This window comes from Fulmarus glacialis, unplaced genomic scaffold (assembly GCF_000690835.1).
Source record: "Fulmarus glacialis isolate BGI_N327 unplaced genomic scaffold, ASM69083v1 scaffold40298, whole genome shotgun sequence".
Taxonomy (NCBI): Eukaryota; Metazoa; Chordata; class Aves; order Procellariiformes; family Procellariidae; genus Fulmarus; species Fulmarus glacialis.
Window position 1 is genome coordinate 1 of NW_009228389.1, and position 27586 is coordinate 27586.

Below are 27586 nucleotides of genomic sequence, written 5' to 3' on the forward strand. Positions count from 1 at the left end.
AAATAAAACAGTTAATTTTTTCAACCTTAGATAATTCCACACTGAATACTTGAAGTAATTAGAAGTGCATTTATTAAGTATTTATTACTTATTAAGTAAGGGGCGGTTGTACTAGGTTTGGTGGTAGCAGTATTCTCACTGACATACCAGAAGATAATGTGTACTTATTGAATATTGCATATAGCACCAAGATGACTTGATTTCCAAGAAACCTAGTCTGAAACAGAGATGGGCTAAAAAAAGGTATTCAATATATTCAATTTAAGTTTGCCACTTAAGCAGGCAAAAAAATCCTGCACAAATAAAGATGATTTGGAAGAGAAAATTGGCTGCTATTTGCTGTTTCTGGAAATAGATCTGTGGATCATAATGAAATACAGGTGGATCCACTACTGTTGACATGCTCTTGTGAAAATTGTGAAGGCCATGCTGCTGTATCTTATCAGGTATATAATCTGCAAGACAGTGAAAAAACTCTTCTGCTTTACTCAGGATTGTCAGTTTGCTCTGGAATGATTCCTGAGGGCAGGTGTAGGATGTGTAGGATCTTTCAGGACGGTGTAGATCAAGTGAAGAGCAGTCAGAAGAGACTAGTGAGCGATTGGTTGTCTATACAATGTGCCCTGTAGTTCTACAGGATGTTCCAAATGTGATTAATGCTGTTAGATCTCCAAGACATTGATGCTCCCTTGAGAAGGGAGAGGAGGTGGTTAGGTAAAGAAGTTCTCAGATCAGTACAGTTTAACTGTACTGTTCAGTGTTAATATGAAGACGGAGCTGGGGGAACAAATCTCCCTCTTTAACGTCTCAGGTTATTGTTTAGAACTAGAAATACCCTTAGCTTATCTAGCTTCAGTCTGAGTAGTCAGTACTTCTGCACCTCCTTCCATCATGGGGATAGAAAAAGAAAGGCTTTTGGTACCAAATGTGTTAGATATATTGCCAATTCCATTGGCACACAGGTAACCGTTATTCAACAGAGTTGTTTAATATGCTAGAGAAGTTCCTGCTTTGCACAGGATCCCAAAATGGTGTATAATTACTAACTGATGCAGGGAAGGGAAGGCGGGAGTATTTTTTTTCTTCAGGGATGTGATACTCAGTTATTTCAGCATGATTCCAAAACTTTTTCTTGCCCCTGGGAAGTGTCATATATTGTCTTCCTGTACTTATTCTGGTCTTCTGAAAACTTGAGGCTATCTCAAGCTAATTGGTTTACTCTCTTTCTCTTTGGAGTGGGGCAAGTGAGTCAGGATTCAGCATTTTGTTCTTAGCAGTTAATATATCTGAATGCACGTTTAAGGTGGTTATTGATTTTAAAACTGGAATGAATGTGATTTTTATTTTCTCCTCAAATTATAAGATAGATACATACAGGAGTATTTCATGCTGAATGGGATGTATCTTAACCAGGGTAAGGTTTGGGTAATCTGAGTACTGAAAGAAATTTTTAAAATACAACATAAAATGTGGAATATCCCTCATTTAAGTTCTTTACTGCAGTGGTAATGTACTCTGTATTGCAAGTAGCCATGTTCAATGTTGGAAAACAAATCTATATCTACATGCTTTCCTCCTCTTTGTAGAAGAGACCTATTTTTTTATTAGCTAAAGCCCTTAGTTGCACAGTTACGCAGAAGAATAAGTACAGCCCTGTATGAATTCACTTTCCATTATACCACTTTAACTTTCTTTTCTTGTAGGTTTTGAAACGACCAGAATATTTTGGGAAGTTTGGTAAAATACATAAAGTTGTCATTAATAACAGCACATCATATGCAGGCTCACAGGTAAGTCAGAGGCCCTTGTGACTTTTTTTTTTAATTCCTTTAGAGAAGATACATGCGTGCAGAGTGAATCTGGGGCTCCCTATTTCTGATTAAGCAATAAGTTAAAGAAATAAGAAGAAAAAAAATACAGCATTGCAAAAGTCAAATTACTGTTAAATTACTGAGGCTTTGTCCAACCAGACTCTTAAAGTTGAATGCAAGATGCAATGTAGAAAGATTAAAAACTGTGAGACAGAATGAGAACCTTCAAAGAAGCAGCAATGTGGCATTTATTCACTAATCTGTATTTCAGGGATAAAATACCTTTAAGTATTTTTAGAATTTTCAAGCAACATTTAGATGCATTTCTTTTTTCCCCATTCTTTATGCATCACATCTAAATTTTTACGAATTCTACCATTTTTGTCAGTTTTCCTGTTAAAAACATCTAGCCATGAATATACCAGTTTATGAAGTGAGCTGCTACAAAAGCAACTTAATGTTCAGATCTATCTGGGGGGAGAAGAAAATAAATAAAATATGGTATATTTTCTTTCTAGGGTCCGAGTGCCAGTGCATATGTAACCTACATTCGGTCAGAAGATGCTCTCAGAGCCATACAATGCGTTAATAATGTGGTGGTAGACGGCAGAACACTTAAGGTGGTAATACTTTTACATTCTTATGTATATGTGCTAGGACACTAATATCAGTGCATAGTATAAAATTTTATTTGTATGGATATGCTTGTGTTGATGAACAAAAATGTCCAGTTTATTGAGTATTGGGTTTTCACCTGTTTTCCTAGCATTAATCACAACATGGAACTTCAGTGAGCTTCCAGCAGGCAATGTTTTAGGGGGTTAGCAGGTAACTTCTTAAAACAAAAGTTTGAGACGAAGAAAGATGCACCACTTCCACCTTCCCACAGTGGCTTTTTTGCTATATAGCTTAATAGCACAGTGTGAAAACCTGATTATTTGCTTTTACAGAGCATTTCTGTAGTCCAAACACGACACCTCTCAAAAGCTCCCTAGGAAATGCAAGTTTTTTCCTTTTGGTATCTGTGTAAACAGGTATTCAGGCTGACTTGGCCAAATTGATGGCTTATAGAAAATCTTCTAGTTAATATTCATTTCCTGACCCTGCTACAAAACATTAACCAGTTTCATGTAATACAAACTCATAACTACTTATTTGGCTTCTTATGATTATGTATGCACATATTTACCGAGGCTCTTATTTTGGTGTTTATTTAGATTGGATGAAAATAGAAATACACCCTAATTATCTAATCCTCAAGTATATAGATTTCTTACAAATGGATTTCCTAGTCCACCTGCATCAAAAAATGCATTATGATGGAACTCCAAATCTTGGGAAGGAATTTTTTTTTTTTGCAAATATAGCTTTTTTTCTTATACTGTAAAAGGCATTCTTAACCTCCAGTACTTAAATAATGTGGGGTTTTTTTTCCTTCAGGCATCATTAGGTACCACAAAATATTGCAGTTATTTTCTAAAAAATATGCAGTGTCCAAAACCAGACTGTATGTATCTACATGAGCTGGGAGATGAAGCAGCCAGTTTCACAAAAGAGGAAATGCAGGTAAGTGTAATAATAGGAAACACATGAAATGTGGCATGTATGTATTGTATATAATTTAGTCTAATATGTGTATAATGTAGCCTTTTGCTGAATGTTACGGCAGAGATTAATTTTGAAATCCAAAAGGTGATTAACCTGTTGGATATTTGAAGTGAACAGTTAGTTAAATTTTTTCATTGCATGATGCTTTTAAAGGCTGAAAAGTCCACTGTGTATTCACGAGTCAAAAAGATGGAGATAAACTCTTAGCCAAGAATTCAAATAACCTTGAGTAAGCTACTTGCCCTTTGTTCATACCAATGCAAGGTAACATATGTTATTTTAAATCTCTGAAAGAAGTTAGTGCAGATCTGGGGTTCCTGTAGGTTTTGTGTATGTGGCCAGTTATCATGGCTTAACTATTGTACTGTGATTTGCCTACGCTATCTGAATTCTGATATCCCTTTTAGCCTGTGAAGGGTATAGAAACCGTTTGGAAATAAAATATTGAGGGTAACTGTAATGGAGTATAAATACTGATACGGGGATTTTTTTACTATCTCAACATCAGAATGCTTATTATCTAGTGTAGAGAAGCAAGTAAATGGATAGCTTTACTTTCTCAAAGGTGGTGCATTCTGAGGTCTTTTGGGTCTGGGTCTCTCTCTCTACATGAGGTATGGTAGAGCTTTTAAACTCAATCTCAAGTATGCCAGCCTTGCATCCATGCTGTAATTTTTGCATGTGGTCTGTCCAGGAAGCAGGTGGTCCCCACCCCTAATGCTAGCACAAATGTTGTACAAGTAGATTTTATTTCATGTGTTAGGCTGATGTAAGCCAGAGAATAAGGAAGAATGTCCATATCTATTAAACATTTTTTTCTACAAATTAGCAGTTATTTCTGAGGATTTCAGCTACATTTTCGTAAATCAAAAAAATACACTGCTGGTTCAAATGAATAGTCCCTGTAGTATATATTTTGTCACAGATAATGGCAATAGGAGATAAAATTCAAGGAGAACTTGCAAATGAGGCCACCTTCCCTCTTCATTTCCCTGTATTTCTCCCACCACCTAGATCTGTTACACGTGACTGAGGGTGTGTTCCTGTCTAGGCTTTTTAGTTTTTTGTAGAGCTGTCAGCCATGAATTCATTTAATCCATTTTGAACCTGCTGATACTGTCAACCCTATAGTCTTTTGTGGCAGCAAGCCCCAGAAGTTCACCAGCTGTTTTGTGACATGCTTTCTTTTGCCTTCAGTTAGTTTTGTCAAGTGTCCCCTAGTCTTAGCATTGTAGTGCTTGCTGAAAGCAAAACCCTTATTCACGTTATCCATTGCCTTTGATGTTGTAAAACTTGATATTATCTCTCTCAGCCTTCTCTCCAAATCACACACTTCCTGGGCTTTTAAACTTCTTTGTAAAGCAGTTCCTTCTTTTCTGTGATAACTTCTGTTGCCCTTCTCTGTACCTTGTAACTGTGTCCTCCTTGAGATGCAGAGGTCAGATGCATCATACTCATGATATGGGGGAAGCGAAGTTTAATATAGCAGTCCTCAATGTTTTGTGTGTAGTGTGGGGTGGCTTTTCTGTTTTGTTTGTTTGGTTTGGGTTTTTGGTTTTTTTTGTTTTTTTAAAGTGCCCTTCCTAATAATGCCCAGCACATTTTCTGTTTGATTGGCAGTGCATAATCAACTAACCATTTCAGAGATCTGTTGGCAGTAACCTCAGCATCTCTTCTCTGAGCTGTAACAGCCGGTTCACAGGTCAATAGAGCATTAGTATGGTTTAGGCTACTTTTCCTTTGGTGTGTTACCTGACATGTCTGTGGTGAAGCTTATTTGCCACCTCTTTGCCTGTTTGCTGAGTTCCCTGGGGTTCTTCTGGAGTTCCTCATTACCAGCATGGCAGTTTACTACCCAAAGAGCTTGGTATTGTAAGCAAAGAACTTGCTCTTCACTTTTCTCACGCATGCCGATGGTGTTGCATAAAACTGATGCCAGTCATCAATCCTCATCGCTTGCTTCTGCACCCTAAGAGTGACCATCAAGTCTTACCTTTGTCTTTCTTTCTTTGAACCACCTTCAATCCACATAAGAATCTTTCCTCTATCCCAGGGCAGCTTCGTAAATAACTTCTGGTGTGAAACTTTATCAAAGGCTTTTTTGAAAATTTTGTGGATCCTCTTTATTTCTCCTTATTGATACTATCATAAAATTTCATCATGTTAGTGAAGTAGGATTCCCCTTTACAGAAGATGCTCAGATTCATTCCCAGCAGATTGTGTTTATCCATGAACTTCTATCTTTTGCGGTTTTTTTTCTTTTTAAAATAGACTTTATAATCTTAGGAGGGATGGAGGTTGAACTTAGCAGCCTGTAGTTCACAGGATCTTTTCTACAGCCCTTTCTGTAGAAGGCAATGGCAATCTGTCAGTTGTCTGGTCTAACTGCCAGTTAAAATTGATAGGCTACATACCTTGGCCAGGAATTCAGTTTCACATATGAGTTCCTTCAGAAGTCTTGAGCGGATTATACTTGATCTTGGTGACTTAAATGAATCTTCATTTCCTATTCCTTGTTACATTCCTTAAACTTTCTTCTTGATTTCATATTGCTTTCTTGGAAATCAGTGGAAATTACACAACTATTGAAAAGTGCCAAGATTTATGATCAGGCCTTCTGAATCTTAAGTCTGGAACACATGTTATTATCTATCATATCTTCAGTATTGATTTCAAAGCTTTCACACTACTTGTACACCTAAAAATTAAGTTTTTGGTTTAAAAGAGAGATTCTTTGCTCCTTCCCATCTTCTGAAAAGCTTAGTATGGTTGATATATCAAATGCAGACTGCCTTGGAGATTTAGCTGTTTGTGATTTAGAAGGTATATTGTGAAGCTCTTGATTGGAACTGAAGAGCAAGTTCTGATAAGGTTGTAACTACTTTTCTGCTTTAGAAGTCTCAAAAAAAATTATAAATTGGTAAATATATCCAAGTGATTTCTAGGCAAGCTTTAGATCCGTTGAGATCATGTCTGTGCTGAAATTGAGAAGCACTGTTTTGAGTTTCAGTCAGGAGTGACCTGTTAACTTCTTAAAGCTCAGTTACTAAACTTGGGGACGTACATATGTACATTTATATATTAAAAAAATGTTTTTTTTATATATATTAAAGCAATATTAATTCATTGTGAGTTTCTCTTTCCTTAGGCGGGTAAGCACCAGGAATATGAACAGAAACTACTGCAAGAATTATACAAACTAAACCCCAACTTTCTCCAATTATCTACGGGTACAGTTGACAAGAACAAGAACAAAGTGACAGCACTGCAGAGGTATGATGCGTAAGTACTGATGCTGGACTGCCTGGCTATGCTTTCTTTCTGGTTATTCCCAAAGAAAACTTTCTTATTCCTATTGCATCCCCTAAGTTGCCTGCTGTTTTTAGTGGCTATTATACGATAAACTCTGATATTGCTCTTCTCCGTGCAGAGACATATGCACCACTTTGTTCTAATACAAAGTGAGTGTGAGTCTTAGTGAAGAAATGTTTTTCTGCTGTGTGCATTTGGATCACTAGTTCGGAATGAGGTATTCTTATTCTGAAAGAAGACCTTGTATTTTATATTTACATAAACACATAAAATTTATTAGAGACCAGATGTGAGCTTTCTTGGTGTGGTGTCATGAATGCAGTCTGTACTCTCACAACTGGACATATTATAGTCTTGATGTGTGTTTTTTATTGTGTTTTTTACATCGTGATTTATAGTGCAGTCCTTACATTAGGTGTAAGGACCTTGGAAATGGGAAGTAAAATCAGTTTTTCTTTTGTGTAAGAATTCACAAGATTTGAATAAAAGATTTCTTGGTTTCATCTACTAAACTTAAATGGTAAATTTTTCACTATGTTGTAATCGCAGATATCGCTTATTGCTGCTTGTTAAAATAATATTCTGTTGGAGTAGTTTGTTCAGTAAGTTATGCAAAGATTTCTGCCCATATGAGTACACAGTCATAAAAAGATAAATGAAAGCCTGAGGTCATCAGTCTTTATGTGAATTATCCACTTAAATATCATATTTAAGATAAAGAAATAAAAATTGTTAAGAATTTCCTCCACTTTTTTTGTAGGATTTTCACAGTGAGATGGACAGAGTGGAATGTAAAAGTTAGATTGCACTTTGTACGTACCTTGGCCTTGTAATCAGGGTTTGGGTTGTGTGCCAGTTTATCCACTACTGAATTTTTCAGACAATAATTTGCCACTGGCAGCATCACTGCACAACAGTTGAAGCAAGAAAGTGGGTACTGTATCTATAATATTGCCAATGGAGCTTGAATAAGCAGAACATAATTCTGAGCACTGGTATCCCAGCTGGTGTACTGGGATTATTTTCTTTTAACTTCTGGAGTAAGTGTCATATGCTCTTTGACTGCAAGTGGTCGGGACCTCCAGTTGGATCTTTTCTTAAGGACTGTGCCACTTCTTATTTTTTGGGCACTGGTTCAGTATTGACTGGGAAGGTACAGTGCAGTGAGTAAAGCAAATACACCGCTTCCTGCATTTGGGTATTGATTATTTTATGTTCGAAGTCTGAACTAATCTTAATTTGAAACCTAATTAGATCCCAGCAAAACAAATGATACCAGCGAGGAAAGAATGCTCTACTTGAAACTGCAGCAAACTTTTAAGCCTTCAGAAAGTGATTATGAATTGGAGCTTGGCCAGTCTGTGGTGCTAACATTCTGGTGTTTGTGGAAAAAATGGCATGTTACTCTAAAGGCAACAAGTGGTCTGGAGTTAATTTCTCTTGTCAGCTGAACAGCATCATCATAACACACTCTGTTCTTTGCTAATGGCTAGGCACCACCTTTTGGGTTGCAAAGTAAATTTCTTCTGGCAGCTGGGATTTTGAAATGTTTCTTCAAGTCCCATCTCATAGTACAAAATGTAGCTTGTGAGCTAGGAATGCGTGTTGTTCTCCTTCACAGCTTTCCACCCAATCGGGTTCTCGTTTTTGTCTAATTCATTGATACGATATTAATATTTCTGGCAGTTTGTCAGAGCCTCTGACAATTTTGTGGTTGTTCTTGTGTTTCTGGGGTGCAGGATTTCTGTTTCACTCTGGAATTGAACAGAAGTTGAGTTCTAAATAGTAGATGTTTAATTATAAATATCCAGTAGTAGAAAACAGTTTCTTAAACTGTACGTAAATGCTTTTTCACAATTGTGTCCTAATTTGAAAGGTCCTGCTTGCAGACCTTTTCTCTTGCTGCTGAAGGCAAACATTAAAGTTCCCCGGTGCCACTTTATGTATGTGGGTACTCAGCTCTTGGTATGTCACTTGATAGTCATAGTGACTGCATTCTCCTACAATTAGAGGTATATTCCACATTTAAAACAGATCAAGCTCTTTTTTTTTTTTTTCCTGAAAAAAATGAATGCTTTCTTATGCTACAGGTGGAAACTCTTGTTAAGCACTTGCTGGTCTTCTAGAGAACAGCCCTTTAGAAGCATGCATCTTTGAACTTAGCCAAAACAAAAAAACCCCACATGCACAAAAACCCACCCCAAAACAAAAAACAGTTTCTTTCTCTTTTACCTTTCTTCTTAGATGCAAAACTGACTTCTAACTGTGACATTTTAAAGTTAGTTTTAGTATAGAGATGGCTTTGCACTAGAGTGGACATAAATTTTGATACTTCAGATAAATCTGCTAATGGATTGAAAGTCTTGTTATATCTAGATTACAGCTCATTTTTGTAAGGATAAGAATATTAAATAACTGACATTGTGCTGATGATGACGTGTCTTCGTTCCTTGATGTTCAATATCTGATCAACTCGCTATCTCTAACTCATTTCAAATGTGTACAAAGCAAAGATGAGATCTGTAAATCGGGTCAAGGCGCTCATCTATGTACATATTTTATAGTTACATGAGAAAAGATGGAGGCAAAATAGCAAATCTGACAATACTGAGATTTGAGGGTAGCTAGTAATACCAATTTTATCTGAATAAGAGTAGGAAACACAATTGCTATAAGCAGCTGTGAACTTACTAAATTGACCTAGAGATGTAGAGTAAATGTTGGACCATCTAATAAGAACACATTAATGAAGGGGGGCATCAGGAGGAACATACGTATTTAAAAAAAATTTTTTTTGAAAGCTTGTTCCTTATGAAGACAGCACTTGGACACTAAAAACAGCATCCAAATTGAAGCAAATGAAAAGCTAAAGTTAATATTAAAGAACTGGAGAACACAAAGGCAAATCTGTTATAGTAAGATTGTAGGGTTAGCGGTTGACACTGTATTTGAATGCATTCAGTTATAGATGATGTTCCAGCTCGCTTCAATTCATATAAAATATAGCTATTTTCAGCAAAAACTTAGGCTTTGAGTCCTCTCTTGAACTTCTTTCAGATCTAATGTTCACTCTGAAATTAAATTTAATGTTACTTTATAAAAGGGAAGTAATCATGGCTTTAAACTAGAAATGAAGGGGGCAGTAACTTGAATGAACAGTGTGTTGATCTGACTGGTGTCATGGTCTGTTAGTAAAGCTGTGGACTCTTGTGTAGGCACAAAACACAAACTTCATCTGTTGGGGCCAGGCTTGATAGGGCCTGGAATATAAAATATTTATTAAAAAAAAAGTTATTTAGTTCTTGATTTACAGAACTTACAAATACTTATGGGATAAAGCAAATAATTCTAAACAAGGTGTGTAGGTCTGAATACTTGAAGCTGTTGATGGATTTCCCCCAAAAACTGAAATACACAAAAAAAACCCCCCCCCCCACAAATGGATAAGTTTGGACTTCTGTGTTGGCAGAGAAGCTATCTATTCAGTGAAGAAAACAGAATTCCCCCCAGTATTCTCTCTTCCCTCCCTACCCCACTAATTCTTTTTTTAAGTCATCACCATTTAAAATCTGAGAAATAATATCCAGATTAATCTATTCTTAAGGATTGTCTGGCACAAGGATTCATTTCCCCAGTGCTTACAATTTTTAAAAACACTTTCTTCATAACTTGAACTCTTTTTTTTTTTTTTTTTTTTCTTCTCCACTCTTGCCTTTTTCCAGACCCAACAGTAATAACAAAGATGCCTGGCCATCATTACAGAGTTCAAGTAAATCAGCCAACGGTTTAACAATGGAACACAGGAAAACGCCTCCTATATTAGAAAATGGCACAGACCCAGAACACATGACTCCAGATGGTGCACACTCAGATTTCGGGTAATTGTGCTGCCTTTTATACTTCAGATAGCTTGCTTTCTCTCTCACTGATTGGTGTGGAGGGAATGATCCTCCAGTCTCTCTCTCTGATTGGAGAGCTGGATTCAAATCCTGATCAGGTCACAAAAAGCTGGGCCTAGCCTAGCCTGTGTCAAAAAGACTGATTGGCAGATTGTGCAGGAGAACCCCAAACGTGAAGTTAGTAAGTGATGGTACAGGTAAGGGCTGAGGGGAACTGAATAACTGGGGAATCAACAGCTTATATAGCTGCATGATCCCAGCCAGAGCTGAGCTCTTCATTTCTATACAGAAGCTTCCACAAAAGTAACATGCTAGTTGCTATACATCAGGAGGCTTGTCACTTGGAAAAGCTTCAACAGAAGGAAGCTAAATGTTAGGGCTGAATATCTGTCATCTCTTTACAGTGGTGTGTTCCAGAAACACAATTACAGAGGTGAGGGTTCCCTGATTATCACTCAGTAACAGGAACAACAGGGCAGCAGATTCAGCAGAGGCCTCTTTGTGCAGAGGAAGTAATTCATCTGCTTGCAATAACTACGTTATAGCTAACCAACATTTTCTCCTCTTTTGGTGCCCTCCTTGAATAGAACTGGTGTCCTCATAAGCATTACTTGCAGTTCCGATGGTAGTCAGTAGTCGTGCTGTTTTGTTTTTTATGGACCCCCTTAGGTAATATCGGTTGGGCTCATTCAGAGGTTGGATAGGAAAATAACAAGGTAAACCCTGAATATTTCAAGAAGTGGTGTTGCCGATTAGGTAGCTGATCTTTGTTTTGAATCAGTATTGAACCAATGCATTAATATTGTGAGTGCTGTTGACAGTGGTACCTTCTTGTTAGGCTTAATAGCAGTCCTGTTGAGGTGTGATCAGAGATCCTACGGTTGCATCTCAGTAGTGACATGCAGCTTCCTTCTTATCTTTTCTGAAAAGAATGTACTAAATGTAGGTAAAAATATTCTAGCCATTAGATAATGAATCTTTTTCATTCCTGAGGGCTGGAAGCCTGTCTTACAATTAAAGGCTCCTTAGGCAGGTTCAAGTATAATAAACACTTTCAGCACTTAGATTGTCATTAAAAGTTGTCTTACACATAGCTTTTTAAACTGCAGCATTGTGACTTCCTGTCAGCAGCTTTGGGAAAAGAATTTGGCTGGAATATCAGTTTTACAATCAGAATGACCGTGTAGTGAAGAGTCTACAGCAAACTTTCATGTTATAGGTATTCAGAAATTACTAACCCAAGGCAGTTTGTTCCAAATGGAAGAACTTTATTCATGCTGTTCGACCACTGAGTAGAAAGTATTTGTAAATCTTGACTGGAGTAATGCTTGTTTGCAAGTATATTCCTCTGATTTTTCTTTTATAGTCATAAATACTTCAGCTTCAGTTATCTTTTTGAGATACCGACTCAATCAGTGTTCTTTTGCACAAAAATTGTTTTTATTGACAGATTACTCTTATACAATTTCTTTAGAATGGAGAAGAATTAATTCTGCTGGGTTTCGACTCTAGTTATTCTGGGATGGGGAGAACAAATATGGAGGGAAGCAATCTTAAGAATTTTTGACCTTGATATGTGGCTCTATGCAATATTTAAACTTTGCAGCAGCGAGGGGTGTTTGAAAACAAGGTGTAGCTACAATCTGAAGCCTGCACCCAGTTAAAATCATTACTATATATATATTTGTCTTGTGCTAACACATCATGCCTGTAATTTGACTTGTATCACATTGTGGCCTCTTAATGGAACTGAAATTCATGTTCTTACTTCTGGTCCTTGTTTGTAGGACCTTGTTTTGGGCTGTGCAGCCCAAAGCTTGTGCATCTTCTCTTATGGGTAGGTAAAAATGATAGTACCTTGAAGTTGTAAAGCAGAGATTTTAATCTGAACTTGAACTAATAGTGTTTCATTAGTGTGATATTGAGCATAATTAATGCAACTCACAGATGCCTGTCAGAATCTTGAATCCTGAGATGTGCCATTTCAGCCGAGTCATGTTAACTCCCAGTGAATAGCTTTCTGAGGTGGTTTTCTGCTGTATCTTATCTTCTATTCTCTGTTTGTTGGCAGTTTTTTATGCTATATCTTTTCCTGTGTTTTTCCCCTTCTGTCATCTCAAAACTCAGTTTTCTTACCTTGGAACTAATTTCTGCTAGTGAAAGCTTGAAGGCTGGTGGGAAGCTTAACTTGCCACCGGGACTAAATAGTTAGTTTAATCTTTTATCTCTCCTCAGATCTATTTAGGACTTGTGTGGGAACTGACAACTTAGGTATTTGGAAAACAAATCTGTTCCCAAGTTTCTCTCCAGTAGTAGCATAGATGGAACTGGCTACTATGGAATATTGCCATAGTACAAGAGTCCTGTTTTTTTCGAATGGCATAGAGTTATTATGAAGATGTTTAAAACTTTCCTTTTGTTCCTTAACAGGGCAGTCAACACACAGAGAGGAGAGTGGTGGGAAGAAGTATTACAGTATATGGCAAATGACTGGAATGCTTATGATTAAAAAAACCAGTCTCATAAATAAGTGGATGTTTTTCCTTCTTAACTCCTCCTAATTAATTTTGCTTTGTCTTTATTTCAAGGATTTTCTACCACTATGAAAGCAAATGTTGCTTTTCATGTTAAATACTCGAATGTCTTATTGTCTCTTTTCCCCTCCCACTTTTGCAGCCCTATTGACAAACCTTCAGATTCCCTCAGTATAGGAAATGGTGACAGCTCCCAGCAGGTAAGACCTACGATAAGTACTGTGAAAGTAAGAACTAAGTTTGAGAGCTTGGTGCAACTTGTAGTTGGAGAAGCAAATACATTCTGAAGTGCATCATAATTTTAAACAAAACTAAAAAATGCTACTGCTAAGTTGATATTTACGTTTGACCTTGTACTGAACTATATATTAACTAACCTAATCGCAGCCAAAAGTTTTGAGGAAATTTTTCAACTGTATTAGTGAAGAATTTTTTTATCTATAAACACTCATGTCCTAATAGTTTCTCTTGCTCTTTTGCCTGTAGATAACAAACAGTGACACACCTTCACCACCGCCTGGTTTAACAAAACCCAATCCAGTCATACCCATCAGTTCATCTAATCACAGTGCACGGTCCCCTTTTGAAGGGGCTGTAACAGAATCACAGTCGCTCTTCTCTGACAACTTTCGGCACCCTAACCCCATCCCTAGTGGGCTTCCTCCATTCCCCAGCTCTCCACAGACTTCAAATGACTGGCCCACAGCACCAGAACCACAGAGCCTCTTCACATCAGGTATGTAGACAGGTTACGTGGCTGAGTATTGCTTGCTTTTGCAACTGATGTCTAAAACTGTGTAGAACCAAAAACTCTAGGACTTGCTCCATACTGTTTTTCCCCCCTTCACAAATGATTAAAATTTGTTGCTTAACTACAAACGAATTGCACTGACGTAAGGGTTTCTTCTAAAAGAAACTTTACAGAGTTTTCCAGCTGCATGGCTAAATTATCAGAGTGCTTGTTTCAGTTTTCCTTAGCCATGTGCCTGCCTAAATAATAGGATGTGACATGTATGCTTAATATTTAATGTTACAGGTTTTTATTGAGAGCGGGGAAAATGCATGGTGTCAGTGTATGTTAGTGTAATAATCTGTTATGATCTATAATTCTAACATCTAAGCTGTGCAGTGGAATTCAGAATTTTCTTTAATATCCTGCATAGTTACCGGAAAGTGCCCAATCTTTTTCTTTCTGAAGTAAGATTATATACATTCAGAAAAGATAAAAATATGGTTAATTGCATCAACTGAAAGATACCTGTATTTTCCAGGTACCTTCCTATGAAATACTACTTTATATGAAAGAAACATCATTTTAGGTGTATTTACATAGTCTTGGGAATGGTTAACAATATTGAAGGGCTCACAAATTATAAAACTGACGGAGTTGTTAGAAAATTAAATGAAACAGTATCAGTAATAAATAGAGTGTAAATGATACTTTAGGACACAGTTGGTTTACTTAGTGATTAGTCCTCTTTTGACATTTATCTGACTTCTAGATGTCATAATCCTGTTTGTAAACAATATTTTATTACCAAGGAAATTACCTGCTGCTAAGGTACTATAAGCACCAATTTTGTGAGGATTAAGTAGCAGTGAGAGACAATTTCCAGGTAGTAGAGATCTTGTTTGTTTCACAATTAATAAAAAATATATGGTTGCTATTTAAATAAGAATACAAAGGACAAGTTTTTGTCTGTCTAGCAACTCTTTTTATCTATCATCATGGATTTTAGAGTGAAAATAGAAATGTAGATTTCTTTTCTAAGAGAGGATACTGAGCTTAATTTTAACTACTTAAAACAGCAGACCAGGTTCCCTACCAGCAGAGGGAGTTAATGTTGTGAGTGATACTACCTTGTACTCATCAGCTTGCATTACCACAGTTTTGAGGAAAAATGCTGTGAAACTAGACCCAGCATTCACTGAACCTGAATAAGAAACTTAAACAGTGTAATGAAATGAAGTAGTAATTGAAAATGCAGGGAAATTCTGATAACCCTTTTTTGCAACACTGCCTCAAAATATTTAACAATATCTTGTAATGCAGTTCTTTATTTCCTTTTATTTTATCAAGGTGTCTACTCAAGAATTTGGCTTGTTTTTCTTCATAATGGTAGACAGTGGGGTTTTTTTTTGTTTTTTTAACCACTGCTCAGAGGTTCCCCCTTTTGAGAGGGAACATCTCCTCCCCACGTTTGTTGTACAGCAGAGCTGAAGCACAGCATTAATACCGAACTGAATAACAATCTTATTTAAACTTGGTGCTTGGTCACACTTCCATCAAGTAATATGGGTGTAAAGAAGGTTCTAAGCAACTGTTCATTGGTCTCTTTCTACTTGGTGCTATTACTGAAAATGGACAAGGCTTTTCTGTAGTTTAGGAACAGAGCAATTCTGCAGTAAAAATACTATTTGCCAGTTCTACCACTTCACCTTAAGTAGAAGTCTATGACAGTTTGATCTGGAAATGGCATTCTAAGCTGATGAATTAGGTGTCTTTGGGGTACGTATAAAGATTTATATGAAAGATAACTGGCAACATAGATTCAGATACACTGAGGCTGAAATTTTTTTGTGGATAAATACTTAGTAATTCTTGTTCTAAATCCTGTTCCTCTCCTCTCCGACAGAAACTATACCAGTATCCTCCTCCACAGACTGGCAAGCGGCTTTTGGGTTTGGTTCCTCCAAACAGCAAGAGGACGACTTAGGGTTTGACCCCTTTGACATCACCCGCAAAGCCTTAGCAGACCTGATTGAGAAGGAACTGTCAGTGCAAGACCAACCTTCCCTCTCGCCCACATCTCTTCAGAACCCTACCCCACACACTACAACTGCCAAAGGGCCAGGCTCTGGATTCCTGCATCCTGCTGCACCCACAAATGCCAACTCTCTCAGTAGCACCTTTCCAGTCATGCCACAGAGGTTCCCACAGTTTCAACAGCATCGAGCAGTTTACAACTCCTTCAGTTTTCCAGGCCAAGCAGCTCGCTACCCTTGGATGGCCTTCCCACGCAATAGCATCATGCACTTGAACCACACAGCAAATCCCACCTCAAATAGTAATTTCTTGGACTTGAATCTCCCACCACAACACAGCACAGGTCTGGGAGGGATCCCTATATCAGGTAGGTGAATCGGGACAGCTGTGAATATGACTTAATTCATGCTTTCAGCTTCTCGGAGCCAGGACAGGAAAAGGGAATAGCCAGCTATAAGTGGTAGAGTGGTATCTCTTGACTGTCATACTAGGTTTATGAATTGAGGGAGGGATATTGTTTTAAATAGGCCCTTTCCATTTTTAAAAAAAAAATGTATCTGGATATTTAGCCTTGTAATATTGAGCTTTATAAGGAAGGTGGAGTATTCTGTGCCCGCTTAACTTTGTGCCAAAGCAGATTGGTATTTTGATTCTTCAGTCTTGCCAGACTGGCTTTCCTTAGGAGTAGGCCCTGGAAGCGCATTGCAACTTCCACGTCAACATGCAGGTGCTGACCAGAGTTCTTAAAATTGTGCAAAAAATTGTAATGATGGTAATTTGTGCCAGATGTCTTGGCTGGGTTGTTCCCTCTTGCGCATAACCAAATGGCTGCACAATAAAACATTCAGTGCTGTTCATTTCTGTACTTCAGATGGCCTTAATATTATGCTAATCTTTCACTGAATGGATGCTTGCGATGTGTGTAAGAGGATTCATCCTGATTGTGAGGGTTGTGATATTGGAGGAAAACAAATGTGCAGTCAGGCCAGTTCAGGCTGCCCTGAATGGATTGATAGGCTCTTGCAGCAAACGTTACAACTAAAGAGCTAATTGTAACAATAATTGTCTTGATTAAAAATTCACTTCTGGAGTTTGAAGTCCTTCCATATTTCTGATTTAGCTTGGCCCAAACAGGTTCTCTTTTCCTAATGGGGGGAAAAAAAATTGTATTAAGTGTATAATGAACTGCAGGTAGAAAGTCTCTGTAAGCTCTTTGTAGCTTTGAGATGTTGCCAGTGTCGTTTTCTTTTCATGGGTTTTGAGAAGTACTAGCTATACTATAAGAAAGTGACCTAGAAAAAGTCACTGTGTTTTTGATGCTCTAGTACAAGAGCTAATTTTGGCTGTTACTTCCCTGTACTTTGTCCTCTTTGAAGGCTTGTTGAAGCTACAGTACTGTTGTAGGGTCCTTAGGCTGATTCATAGTATAAACACTTGGTCCAGGCTACAAATGCAAGTAGTTCAAAATTCTTTATACCTGCAGTGGCAAAGTTTTTAGACTAAAATGACTGATGTTTGTTACAGTGAAGGGGGGGGTATTTTTGATGTGGAGTCAAAAAAGCAGCATCCATAGCACTGCAAATCGTTGCGCACTTCCCCTAAACTACATTGCAAGACATCCAGGAACTTTGCAAGACATCAAGTTTTGACTTTACCACTCAGTTCTAAAAATTGCTAGTTCAAGGGGCCAGTAAGAAGACTATCTTCTGGACTAGGGGGACTAGAAAAAACCTTTAGTGTTGAAAAAGATCTGTGTGTAGTACATGTTAATTCTAGGTTTGCAAAAGTATTCTTTAAATTGCATTACTTCAGTTGCCTTTGGCAGTTTGAAAATGGACCTCTTTGTAGAAGACTCGTAGATCCTTGGTATGACTCCTGAAGAGCCAGTTGTGTGGTGTTGGTTGATGCACAGCCCATGCCATGTACTTCCCCCATATGTTTTAAGGCAACAGAGTTCATATTTAAGTATATCCTTTTTTGTATGCAACTGCTAGAACCAATTAATCTCAAAATATTTTTGGCAGATACAGTGCTAAAAACAGAAAATAAACATCTGCTGTAGTCTCTATGGAAAGTTCCTTTGAGTTGGTCTTAATCTCTTGTTACAGAAAACATTGTTAGTTGCCTGGCTGACAATTAGATAGCAGCAGTTGCTGCAGTGCAAACACTTCTCAACTGATCTTCGTGTCAGCTTTGATACATCTTGAAAAAAGAATCATTTGCACAAACACAGATTACTCCTTTTTCTTCTGTTGTCAGAAGTCAGCTGAAGTCTCAGATAGTTCTGGTTTTGTTTGCTGGGTTATGGATTTGTATTATTTGTATGGTATTTAGTGCCTAGGGTTTTCTTTAGTGATCTAACTGCTTCAGAAGTACAAATAATTTGAGTCAGGAGATGCCCTCATACCTCTTTCTTGTGCTGACTTAATAGTTTCCAGTTTATTGATTATTCTGTCTTTTCAAATCTGTATCTAGTGTATAGGTCTCTCAGCAAATTCCTTTTATATTCTTTTTGAAATAATAATTCCTGTTCTTTATGCTTGCTTTTAATCTATCAGTAGCAGGTATATAATTATAGGATTTTCCTAGTTTCCTCATTTGATTTACAGATACAGCTGTCTGGTGGGGTTGGGGGAGGAAGGTGGTGTACAAGTACAGAGAAATCACGTTGATGGGACTTTATTACAGTGCTTTATAAAAGACTTTAGCTGACCTGCTAGAAAGGCGGTGTATATCATAATAGCCGTTTAGCAGTATGGAGAGATTAGTTGTAGTATACCTGAAGCTCCTTTTTGTTAGCTCTTTCGTTAGTCTGTATTAGGATGTTTTAGAAAATGTCATCAACTCAGCTGTTTCAGATGTCACAGCAAAAAAAAAACCTAGTGCAGGTGAAACTTCACATTCTGTCTTCTAGCAGAGACCCTCAACTGCTGTTGAAATTGCATATTTCCTAAGGTCTTTGATCACAATTTTTTACAGGACTATAAATTCCTAAAGCAGATAATACTGGACCAGTCATTTAAAAAAAACAGAAAACAAAAAACAAAAACCACCAAAAACCAAAACAAACAAACAAAAAACTGCAAAGAAAACCCCCCAAACAAAACAAAAAACAAAACCCCCCACATTTGTTTATTCTGTGCGTTTGCCTGCTCTATTTAATCAACCCTTTTCAAGTTTTCTATTTCATTTATGTGAAAACAAGCAGATCTAAAAACTTATTACAACTTCATATACTATTTTCTAGACTTTCTAAATCCAATTTTAGTTGATTTCACTAAGCGTATTTGTGGTTTGGAAGCTTGTATGAAGAAAATGATAACTTTTAAACTGCTGCTGCTTCTGCTTGAGGTATTAGTATTCACATGAATTTGAAATGCTCATGTGTGACATGTTAAATGTAATGTTCTGAAGCTACCTTTTGTTTAGTCGAGAATCAGAGCTGTGCTGTATTCATAACCCCACATCTCCAGGTAGGGCTGTTTTGAGATGTGCACCAGATTTAAATGGAGGGACACAGGCACTACCTACTTTTTTTTACTTAAGCTCTCATTTAAAAATGATTTCTATATGGAATTTAGTAGCCTATTTCTCAGAGGAAGCAGTATTTATTAAATTCATTCTGCAGTTTCCAGTGAAATGACACAATAACACGATTGACTTTATAATTTTATTATGCATATATTTGAAATGTGTCATATTTATCAGGCATACATTTGTCCCCAACCCATATTTAAATGAACTTTTTGATTGACTGATTCCGAAACTAGCGTTTTTTTTCTCCCCCCACCGTATGATTTTGCAAACCATAGCAGATGTTACGTGTTCTCATTGTAAGGGACATTTTAGGCTTGTTGCTTTTCTCTGGCGTGGGATGGATTAGATGATTTACTGTGTAATTATAACTGTGTAACTGTGCTTCCGGGGAAAAGTTCAGTGGCTTCTTATTCATGGACAGCATGATTGTTGCTAAAACCAATTTTACCCTAGATTGTGTGCAAGCTATCCTAAGAATATAGGACAGTGGCTATCCTTTGTTCTGCAGATAATGCCAAAGGAAAGATCCACTGACAGCAATGTGGGTGGATGTCCTCTTCATTTTTATGTTACTTTAGGATAACAGGAAACTCTTTGTAATTTGATAGCTAATACGCTGTCATCTTCGCTACCCTACTGCCTGGTGGTGTGTTCTAAAATAATAGGTATAGTATTGGATCATAGAGTAAAGTAGGTCTCAGATTAACAGTGTGTTTTGAGACAGATACTTATAGAATGAGATGCATGCATATTAATAATGGGAAAATAGAAATATATAGTTTACTGCGTGGTTGGTACTCATTGATTTTATTACATAGAAAAAGTATAAGAACAAATTCACACAATTAAAAGTATGAGAAAAAAGTTGTAAATGGTTAGTCTGCCTTTCCCATCAGTTCTGTGCAAGATGATGTACTTGATACTTTGAAACACTGGCTGTTATTTGATTTATTAATTTCATAATTATCCTGAACATAATTCCAAATGAGAAAAAACTTAACTGTAAGAACTTACCAATTCAATAATGATGAGATAGTTTGAAATTTGAACTCTTCCAAGACTAATGCTACGCAATATTGTGTGTATATTCTTCCCACATAAATCATTGAAACTCGTGGAGTTGGAAGGGACCCACAAGGACCATCGAGTCCAACTTCTGACTTCACACAAGGCAGCCTAAAAATTAAACCATACATGTCAGAGCATTGTCCAAATGCTTCTTGAACACAAACAGACGATTTATGTATATCATTAATATATTAGAAACCTAAGATAGAGAAGGTAGTCAAGTGGACACAGAGGCAGATAGGAAGCACGAAGAATTAAACCCTGTTCAGGGTAGGGGAAGCAAAAAGTTTTACTTGTTGTCCTTGAAGATAACCACTGTAAAATCCATCAAGGTATTTTAGCCATGAAGCCCATTGATGTGGAGATTGCAGTAGACTTCTGTGAACTGTTCCTGAAACTTCAAAACAGGGGGGGTTTAATGTCACAAGTCTTTGTAGTTGAATATAACTGACAAATCAAAATTTTGTTCTCTCAAGACCTTTTTGTTTTGATGTTGTGGCTTATATCTCTTGAATATGCACAGCCTAATTGATGGAATTATGTATATTTAAAGATGAGATTGACAATAAATAGGTAGACAGTTCTATTAAGTTCGGGTGCCATCCAGCAGTCTTTGTGGTAGTGGTGTTGCATTCTTTATCAAGACACTGATGAGCATGCACATTTTTGAGTCTTGCCTGCATTTAGGTTTTTGTGAAGCAATAACTGGTAGCAGGGAGGGCAAAGCAATGAAGGTTGTATTAAGAAGCTCCAACTTCTTCCCACTTATTTTACGTCCTGAGCTCTTCCATATCTGAAGAACTTATGGTGTTGCTTCTTCTCCCACTTTAAATTTTCTGGCCTCCGTGCGCCCAGCTATTGAACTTGTCTTGAAATCAAATCCTTTCTTGCCTAATGTTATCTTTTGGACAACATTTTAGTAATACGGGAAGATCCCTATATGTTGGCTATGATCATATTGTTTAAAAGACTTTAGACCACAGGGAAGGGTGAGATACCAGAATTAACGTTGACATGCTCTGCCTTTAATACTAAGAGTCCTTGTCTGACTTTGGTATTTTCTCAAAACGTAACCTAATTTCTATTTGGGGAACACATTTCTTATTTGACCTTTGTCCTTTTGACTTTGTCTACTCTGTCTGGATTGATTCTTCATAGTTGATTCTGTCTCCTGAACAAAGAAAAACACAGCTTGTTTTATACAGTCGTGGAACCAGAAAAAATTCAATTTGCAGCATAGCAGCTGACACTTTTCTGTGGTCTCAGGATAATAATTTTTTATGGGTTTTTGGAGGGCTTCTGCTATTGTGCCTTTTTAAAAGAGGGTCTGGCCCGAGTAGTATGGCTGTTGAATTCAGCATGTTGTAAAACTTAAAATTCTCCAAATGCTGTGTACAAAATGCATTTAATCCTATACCCTGGCAACAGGCAATGTGACTTAAACAGTGCTGCCTCACATCCCTTTATTTGGATGTAGTGATTGAAAGAGCATTTTGCTACACTTCTCGTCTTGACCTGACAATATGTGAAAGGTTTAATGCTGGTTTTAAGTATTGATGGCCTTGCTTGTAACAGTAAAAGATGCATTAGTCCATTAATTTTCTGTCCTAATACTTTAAAGATGACTGCTTGCTCACTTGATGCTCTTCCTTGACGTTTGGCTTTCTGACAGTAGCTGGGCAGAAAGCATGGCAGCTGAACGTTGTCTTTTCTGTGCCCCAGGTTAGGTCTATGGCTGCCTATAGCTGAAGTCTTTCTCTGAAGTCTTTCTCTGATTAGGTATAAATATTGAAAATAGGAAATCTGGTTAAAATCTTGGGTGATACAACTATGAGTTGTAGGTGCCGTGTGTGGCACCTCCAAAGGCCTGTATCTTTCCAGAGTGCAGAGCAGCTCCTCTCCGAAGTGGATGTGTTACCTTGATATCAAGGTCACTCCTCATTTGAAAATAAAGGTCTGAATGCTGCTTTGAAATTGTAAAATGGAAAGTACTGTTTGTAAATGACTCTCCACTGTTTCCAGTATTGCTTTTACTGACCCTTGATGAGACCCTGTGTCCTGTTTTCCTCAACAAAGATGACTGTTCTTAGTGCGACCTTTGCCGCTGAATATTTTGTTCTTCTCATCAGTCCTTACGCCTTCTGCGTCCCATTTCTTTCCACCCCCTTTCTTTAGCACGTGCTTTGTGTCTGTGTGTATCCCCCACCCCGAAATTCATTCTCCTTTTATTTCCCATCATAACTAATTTTCTGTTTCACTGGTGAAGAGGTGAAGTGTTCAGCACAATATGGAACAAATTCAATTTGAAAATAAACTTCTGGCTTGCTCGCTTCCGTTGCTTTGGAGGTGTTTTTTTGTTTTGTTTTTTTTTAATGCACCCAGAGTGGTGCTGCTAGGTTTAAAATAAAGTAAATGAAAGTGGGATTAATTTCCAAAATATTAAATCAGTGTCAAGATTGTAGTCACACTGTTTGAAATCTGCTGTGGATATTCCTTGTCCTACCTCTGCTGTCTTATCCCTTAACTCCCTTACACTTTCTGCATTTACTACTAAGGCCTGCCTTCCTTAGCGTAATCTTGTCACGATCTCTGAGAGAACTTCATCCATAGCACCTGTCCTTTAAGTCGTGCTACTTCTCCATCTGTTCCGAAATCTCATCTCGCACACCCACCCTTCCCTCCCAGCGCCTCTTTAGTGCTAATATTGCAACTGTTTTTAAAACCCTGTGGAATTTTTTCTTATGATTGCATAGGAGATACTGTTCCAAATAAAGCTCGATATATAAATACCTGTGCCCTCATCTTCGGGAGCTTGGTTTTAAGCTCTTATGAATTTCTTAAAATCTTTGATTGTAAGATTATTAGAGGTGGCAGTGAAAGACAGGCATCCTGCTTTTTTGAGTAGTAAGATATGCCTATTTTTAAATGTGTAATTTTATTTCGGAAGAAGAAAATGTGACAAAATATAAAGGAAAAAAAAGTGTGAGGAAAAAAAAATCTTCTAACTTCTCTTGGCTGCAATACATCAGAGGAATGACTAATCACATTAACACTGCTAGACTTTGAAATAAATGCGGTGTTGGCTGAAATAGGTGGCCTGAGTGGATGACCCGATTTGCATTCTGGGCCATCAGTCCTGACAGCTTTTTGGGTAACTCTTCCCCAGAAACAGGGGGAAACAAGCACACGGGAGGAATTTCACATCAAATTTTCTGACTGCACCAAAGGAGCTTCAGCTACACTAAATGTCAGGCCTTTGCCTGTGTTTTAGGGATGGAAGACTGCATTTATTGCTTATAGAACAAGAACTTTTGCCTTCCTCTCATAGGTAACCCATAAGATCTCAGGACGGCTCTGCAGTAGCGTAAGAGGCAGCTCCATTGGCTGGTGTAGCATCTGTCTCACTCCTCCAGCAGTCAGATGCTTAGCCTCGGGGTGCTGTGTTCTCTTGGATACTGTTCTAAAATACAAACTAGCACTTAAAAATATATGGTAAACCACTAGCATGAGTTAAAAGATGTAATTGACTTAGTGATATAACCATAGAAATCAGTGTGGAATCAAGATAAAAACCTTTATTTTAAAAACCTTATTTTCCCTTTAAAGACTGGAAATTAGTACACTTGGCAGTGCCGCCTGTTAGTAGCAGTGTCTAACAAGAGGCTGTGCCTTGGGCACAGACCTGAAACTTCAGCTCCTTCTGGGTCAAGTCCATCTCACAAAATATGAATTATGACTGATGAATTTTAGCAAAAAGCACAGACAGTGCCTAGGCTTTCTGCGTAAACACATTTCGAAATGCACTAACTTGAAGAACCATTGAGAAAGGGCAAACATAATCTTTTTAAAAATTGTATTGGGGGAGGAGCATGAATGAAATATCCTGAAGGGATAATAGCAATTGAAAGAGCAGCTTTACAAAAAGTGTTTCTCCTCCCAGCAATACCAAAAACACATTTGAGGGCAAAAAGAAAATATCTGATCTTCTCCATCCGTTGCCATCTCTTGGTTCCTTCTACATCACAACCTCATTTGAACTTCAGCTTGTTCCCAAAGGTTTTAATTTTTAAAAAAAAAGTATTTAAAAAGTGGGTCACCTCTATTGGAAGACAGCATTTAGTAATCTGAATGAATTTCATGTCATGGAAGGTTTGTTTTTCTTCTCAGCTTTCTTGCAGTTTATCTAATCTTCCCACAGAATGATTGAAGTATCTACAAATATACATAAGACTTAATTGTTTGTTACAGATGTGGAAAAATATAAAATGAGTTTATAATTTCTCAGAGTATGCATTTGCTGTGCTAATGCTGGTTTCACAGCCTTGATCAGAGTACCTTTGGTTGGGTACTTCTGGAATCCAGAACCTTCATAACTAGATAGGCTCTTGCTAATTATTGATATAGCTTTGAAGAACTGATTTTTCTTTGCCAATTCTAGTTATTGCATTGGCCATAGGGCAAATTCTGTATATTTTGCTTTTAACTATGCATGTATCTATGCATGTACCCACAAGTACACTTGTACACACGGGATTTTCATTTGAGGTCAAAGGGTTTTGACAAGTTAGGGTAACTCGGTGAGATTGAACCCTGATGCAGGATTTAAGAGTCAGCAGTAGGTATAGTTAGGTTAAAATGAACTTTGTTTTCTCAGATGAATGGAATTGCATGTCTTTCTGAGCTTTTTAATCAAACTGTTCTGCGTGTAGGATTCAGGTATCTATTTCCATTGTTTCAGTATCTTAACAGTCTTTGTGCGCTCAGTTTAGGTTTATGTTAATATTTAAGATTATCAGTGGCAAGAACTGGCTATTTTCTTATGGGGTCCTTTTCTTGGATGAGAAGCATCTTGTTAGTTCACATGAAAAAGATGTTATTGACTAAGGTGGAAGCATTACAGAATATATTGCCTCTTTTGTATGCAGGACAGTGGGCCCTAACTTGATTGAAGTCCTGCACTTGACCAGTATATGTTTTTAGCAATAAACGATTAAAAAGTCAGTAATAAAAAGTGGTGGGATACTGTGGAAACATCTGAATGAAATCAAGCATGTTTTTCAAAGCAAGTTAGAATCTCAATTTGAAATTTACTTATAGCTTAAAATTGGGTGGCTGGCTGCTATAATTACATGTTAGATTTGGTCTCTTGAGCCATGGTAAGTATAAGTCAATCACAAGAACTCTTCAGAATACTTAATGTAAAATTGCTTTTCTCAAACCTAATAAAATTCTGACACTGTACATACAAGCAAATATGAATCTTCTTATTGAATATGTAAGATGAGCTGTCCCCTCACTGATGTTGTAGAAAGGATTTCCCCTGAAAATGAATTCAATTTTTTGACTCTTAACACTTATTTAGTCACAGAAAGCTTAAAAGTTGTAGTGCCAGATCTTCATCAAAAAGAAAAATTATTTAGAAAAATTTATTTTCCCCTTTGAAGTGTGTACTTCAGAATTCAATATATTCCTCTTCTACTTGATAGTTTGGCTTACTGACATGTTGAGTTGCACTTGAGTTATTTTAAATTGAAAAATAGTGCTTTTTTTTATTTACGTGGCTATCTTTTAAATTGGGTACATGTGGAATTAATAAAACCATAGAAATCAGTGTGGAATCAAGATAAAAGCTGCTTTACTTGCATTATTTTAAAGCTGAGGGTGGACTGTGTCTCCTAGCTACTGAAGCAGATTTTATAGGTATGTGTATGTACATACACGTGTGCGTGTATGTATGTATGTATACTTCTTTCGTTTCCCCAGCTCTTAGAGTTCATGACCATGAGACTTTCATTTGAAATCCACACTGTGGAATGGCACTTAGAAAGCTGTTTTCGTGGATTGCCAAGTTGCTTCTTGTGTGTAGAGAATGTCAGTGAGGCTTTTAAATGTTTCCTTCAAACAGCTTTACCTTCTAGTGCTCCTGTCATTTGATATCTCCCTAATATGAAGTGGCTGTTTGTATTTCTGATGGGCAGCGCTGCTGTTTAAATGTGGACAGATTCCATCTTCCTTAATCTGCCAGGGACGTTCTCAGGCCTCCATGAATGGGTGAAACTTCATCATTTGGTTTAAGCATTGTGGGATTCCTAGAAGTCATAGATACAGAGAATCAATGAAGTCTGAGAGTGAAATCCTTCAGACCGTAGTAGTCTAAATGGGGTTTTACTCATGGTTTTAAAAATTCCATGAGAAAACAAGCTTATTATTCATATTAAAGTGACATAGGTACAGTTTTTATCATAACTGTTTTGTTGATAATTAAGTATATAAGCTTTGGATGGAAGGCTTTTGAGTTTATCTAATGGGATCATTTCATTTTAGGATGTGGCAAAACGTCCTCTCCTTCTCTTTCCCCCCCGAGTGAAATATTGGACAACTTTTTGCAAAATAGAAATACCAATAGTGGAAAGTAATTTTGAGATGAAAATAGAGAAGCCCCAGTCACTTCTCAGAACAGGGTAACGGACTGTTTCACGGAAAGCACAGACTATCTGTGCCATCTGTGAAAATGGTAGCACAAAGCCCAGGCTGGGACTAACAGGGATGCCACTGCAAAGGGTATGCTTTTCTGGTGGCCCCGTTTGTTTCTAATTGAGTTGAAAGACTCCTGGTAAACTCTTCTGCTAGTCTTTTCTGTTCCTTTTTTTTCCCTATCTTTTTTTTTTTTCCTTGCCCCCGCCCTGGGTGGAACTTTGTCATTCTGGTTGTCTTGCCAAGGCTTCAAAACTATCTATTACTGTACAGTGTCCTTGAAGATTTCACAAGGGCCTTCTTACAAGCAGGTCATTGCAATAGCCATTCTATTACTGAATACACCTTGGTAGTCTCTTCACTTCTTTCGTTGCTACTCTGTGCAGTCAGGTACATGGCATTGCTAATAAGTTTATTTTTCTCTCGTGATGGTTTTCCTCTGAATTTCTTTTGCTTATTTGAAGCTTTTCTGTAGCACTGTTGTGTGCCTTGCTCACACACATGGCATACTGATGAGTTCTTAAAGAAATAAATAACTGCAACCTAGATTTGCAGGACTGCTTGCTTTTCAGCAGG

At 37.4% G+C, this 27586-nt stretch overlaps 1 protein-coding gene across 1 annotated transcript in view; it reads left to right on the plus strand.

The window, feature by feature from the left end:
* Window positions 1-1703: 1703 nt before the first annotated feature.
* The window catches only part of CNOT4 (CCR4-NOT transcription complex, subunit 4), a gene marked incomplete at its 5' end in the record, with an annotated part of 32945 nt that continues 7062 nt past the window's right edge, over window positions 1704-27586 (plus strand). Inside the window, 8 exons of the mRNA XM_009583463.1 lie at window positions 1704-1790; window positions 2330-2431; window positions 3252-3377; window positions 6568-6692; window positions 10454-10609; window positions 13307-13364; window positions 13651-13900; window positions 15801-16298. Of these exons, the coding sequence (XP_009581758.1) occupies window positions 1704-1790; window positions 2330-2431; window positions 3252-3377; window positions 6568-6692; window positions 10454-10609; window positions 13307-13364; window positions 13651-13900; window positions 15801-16298 (1402 nt within the window). The remainder of the gene's footprint in view (window positions 1791-2329; window positions 2432-3251; window positions 3378-6567; window positions 6693-10453; window positions 10610-13306; window positions 13365-13650; window positions 13901-15800; window positions 16299-27586) is intronic.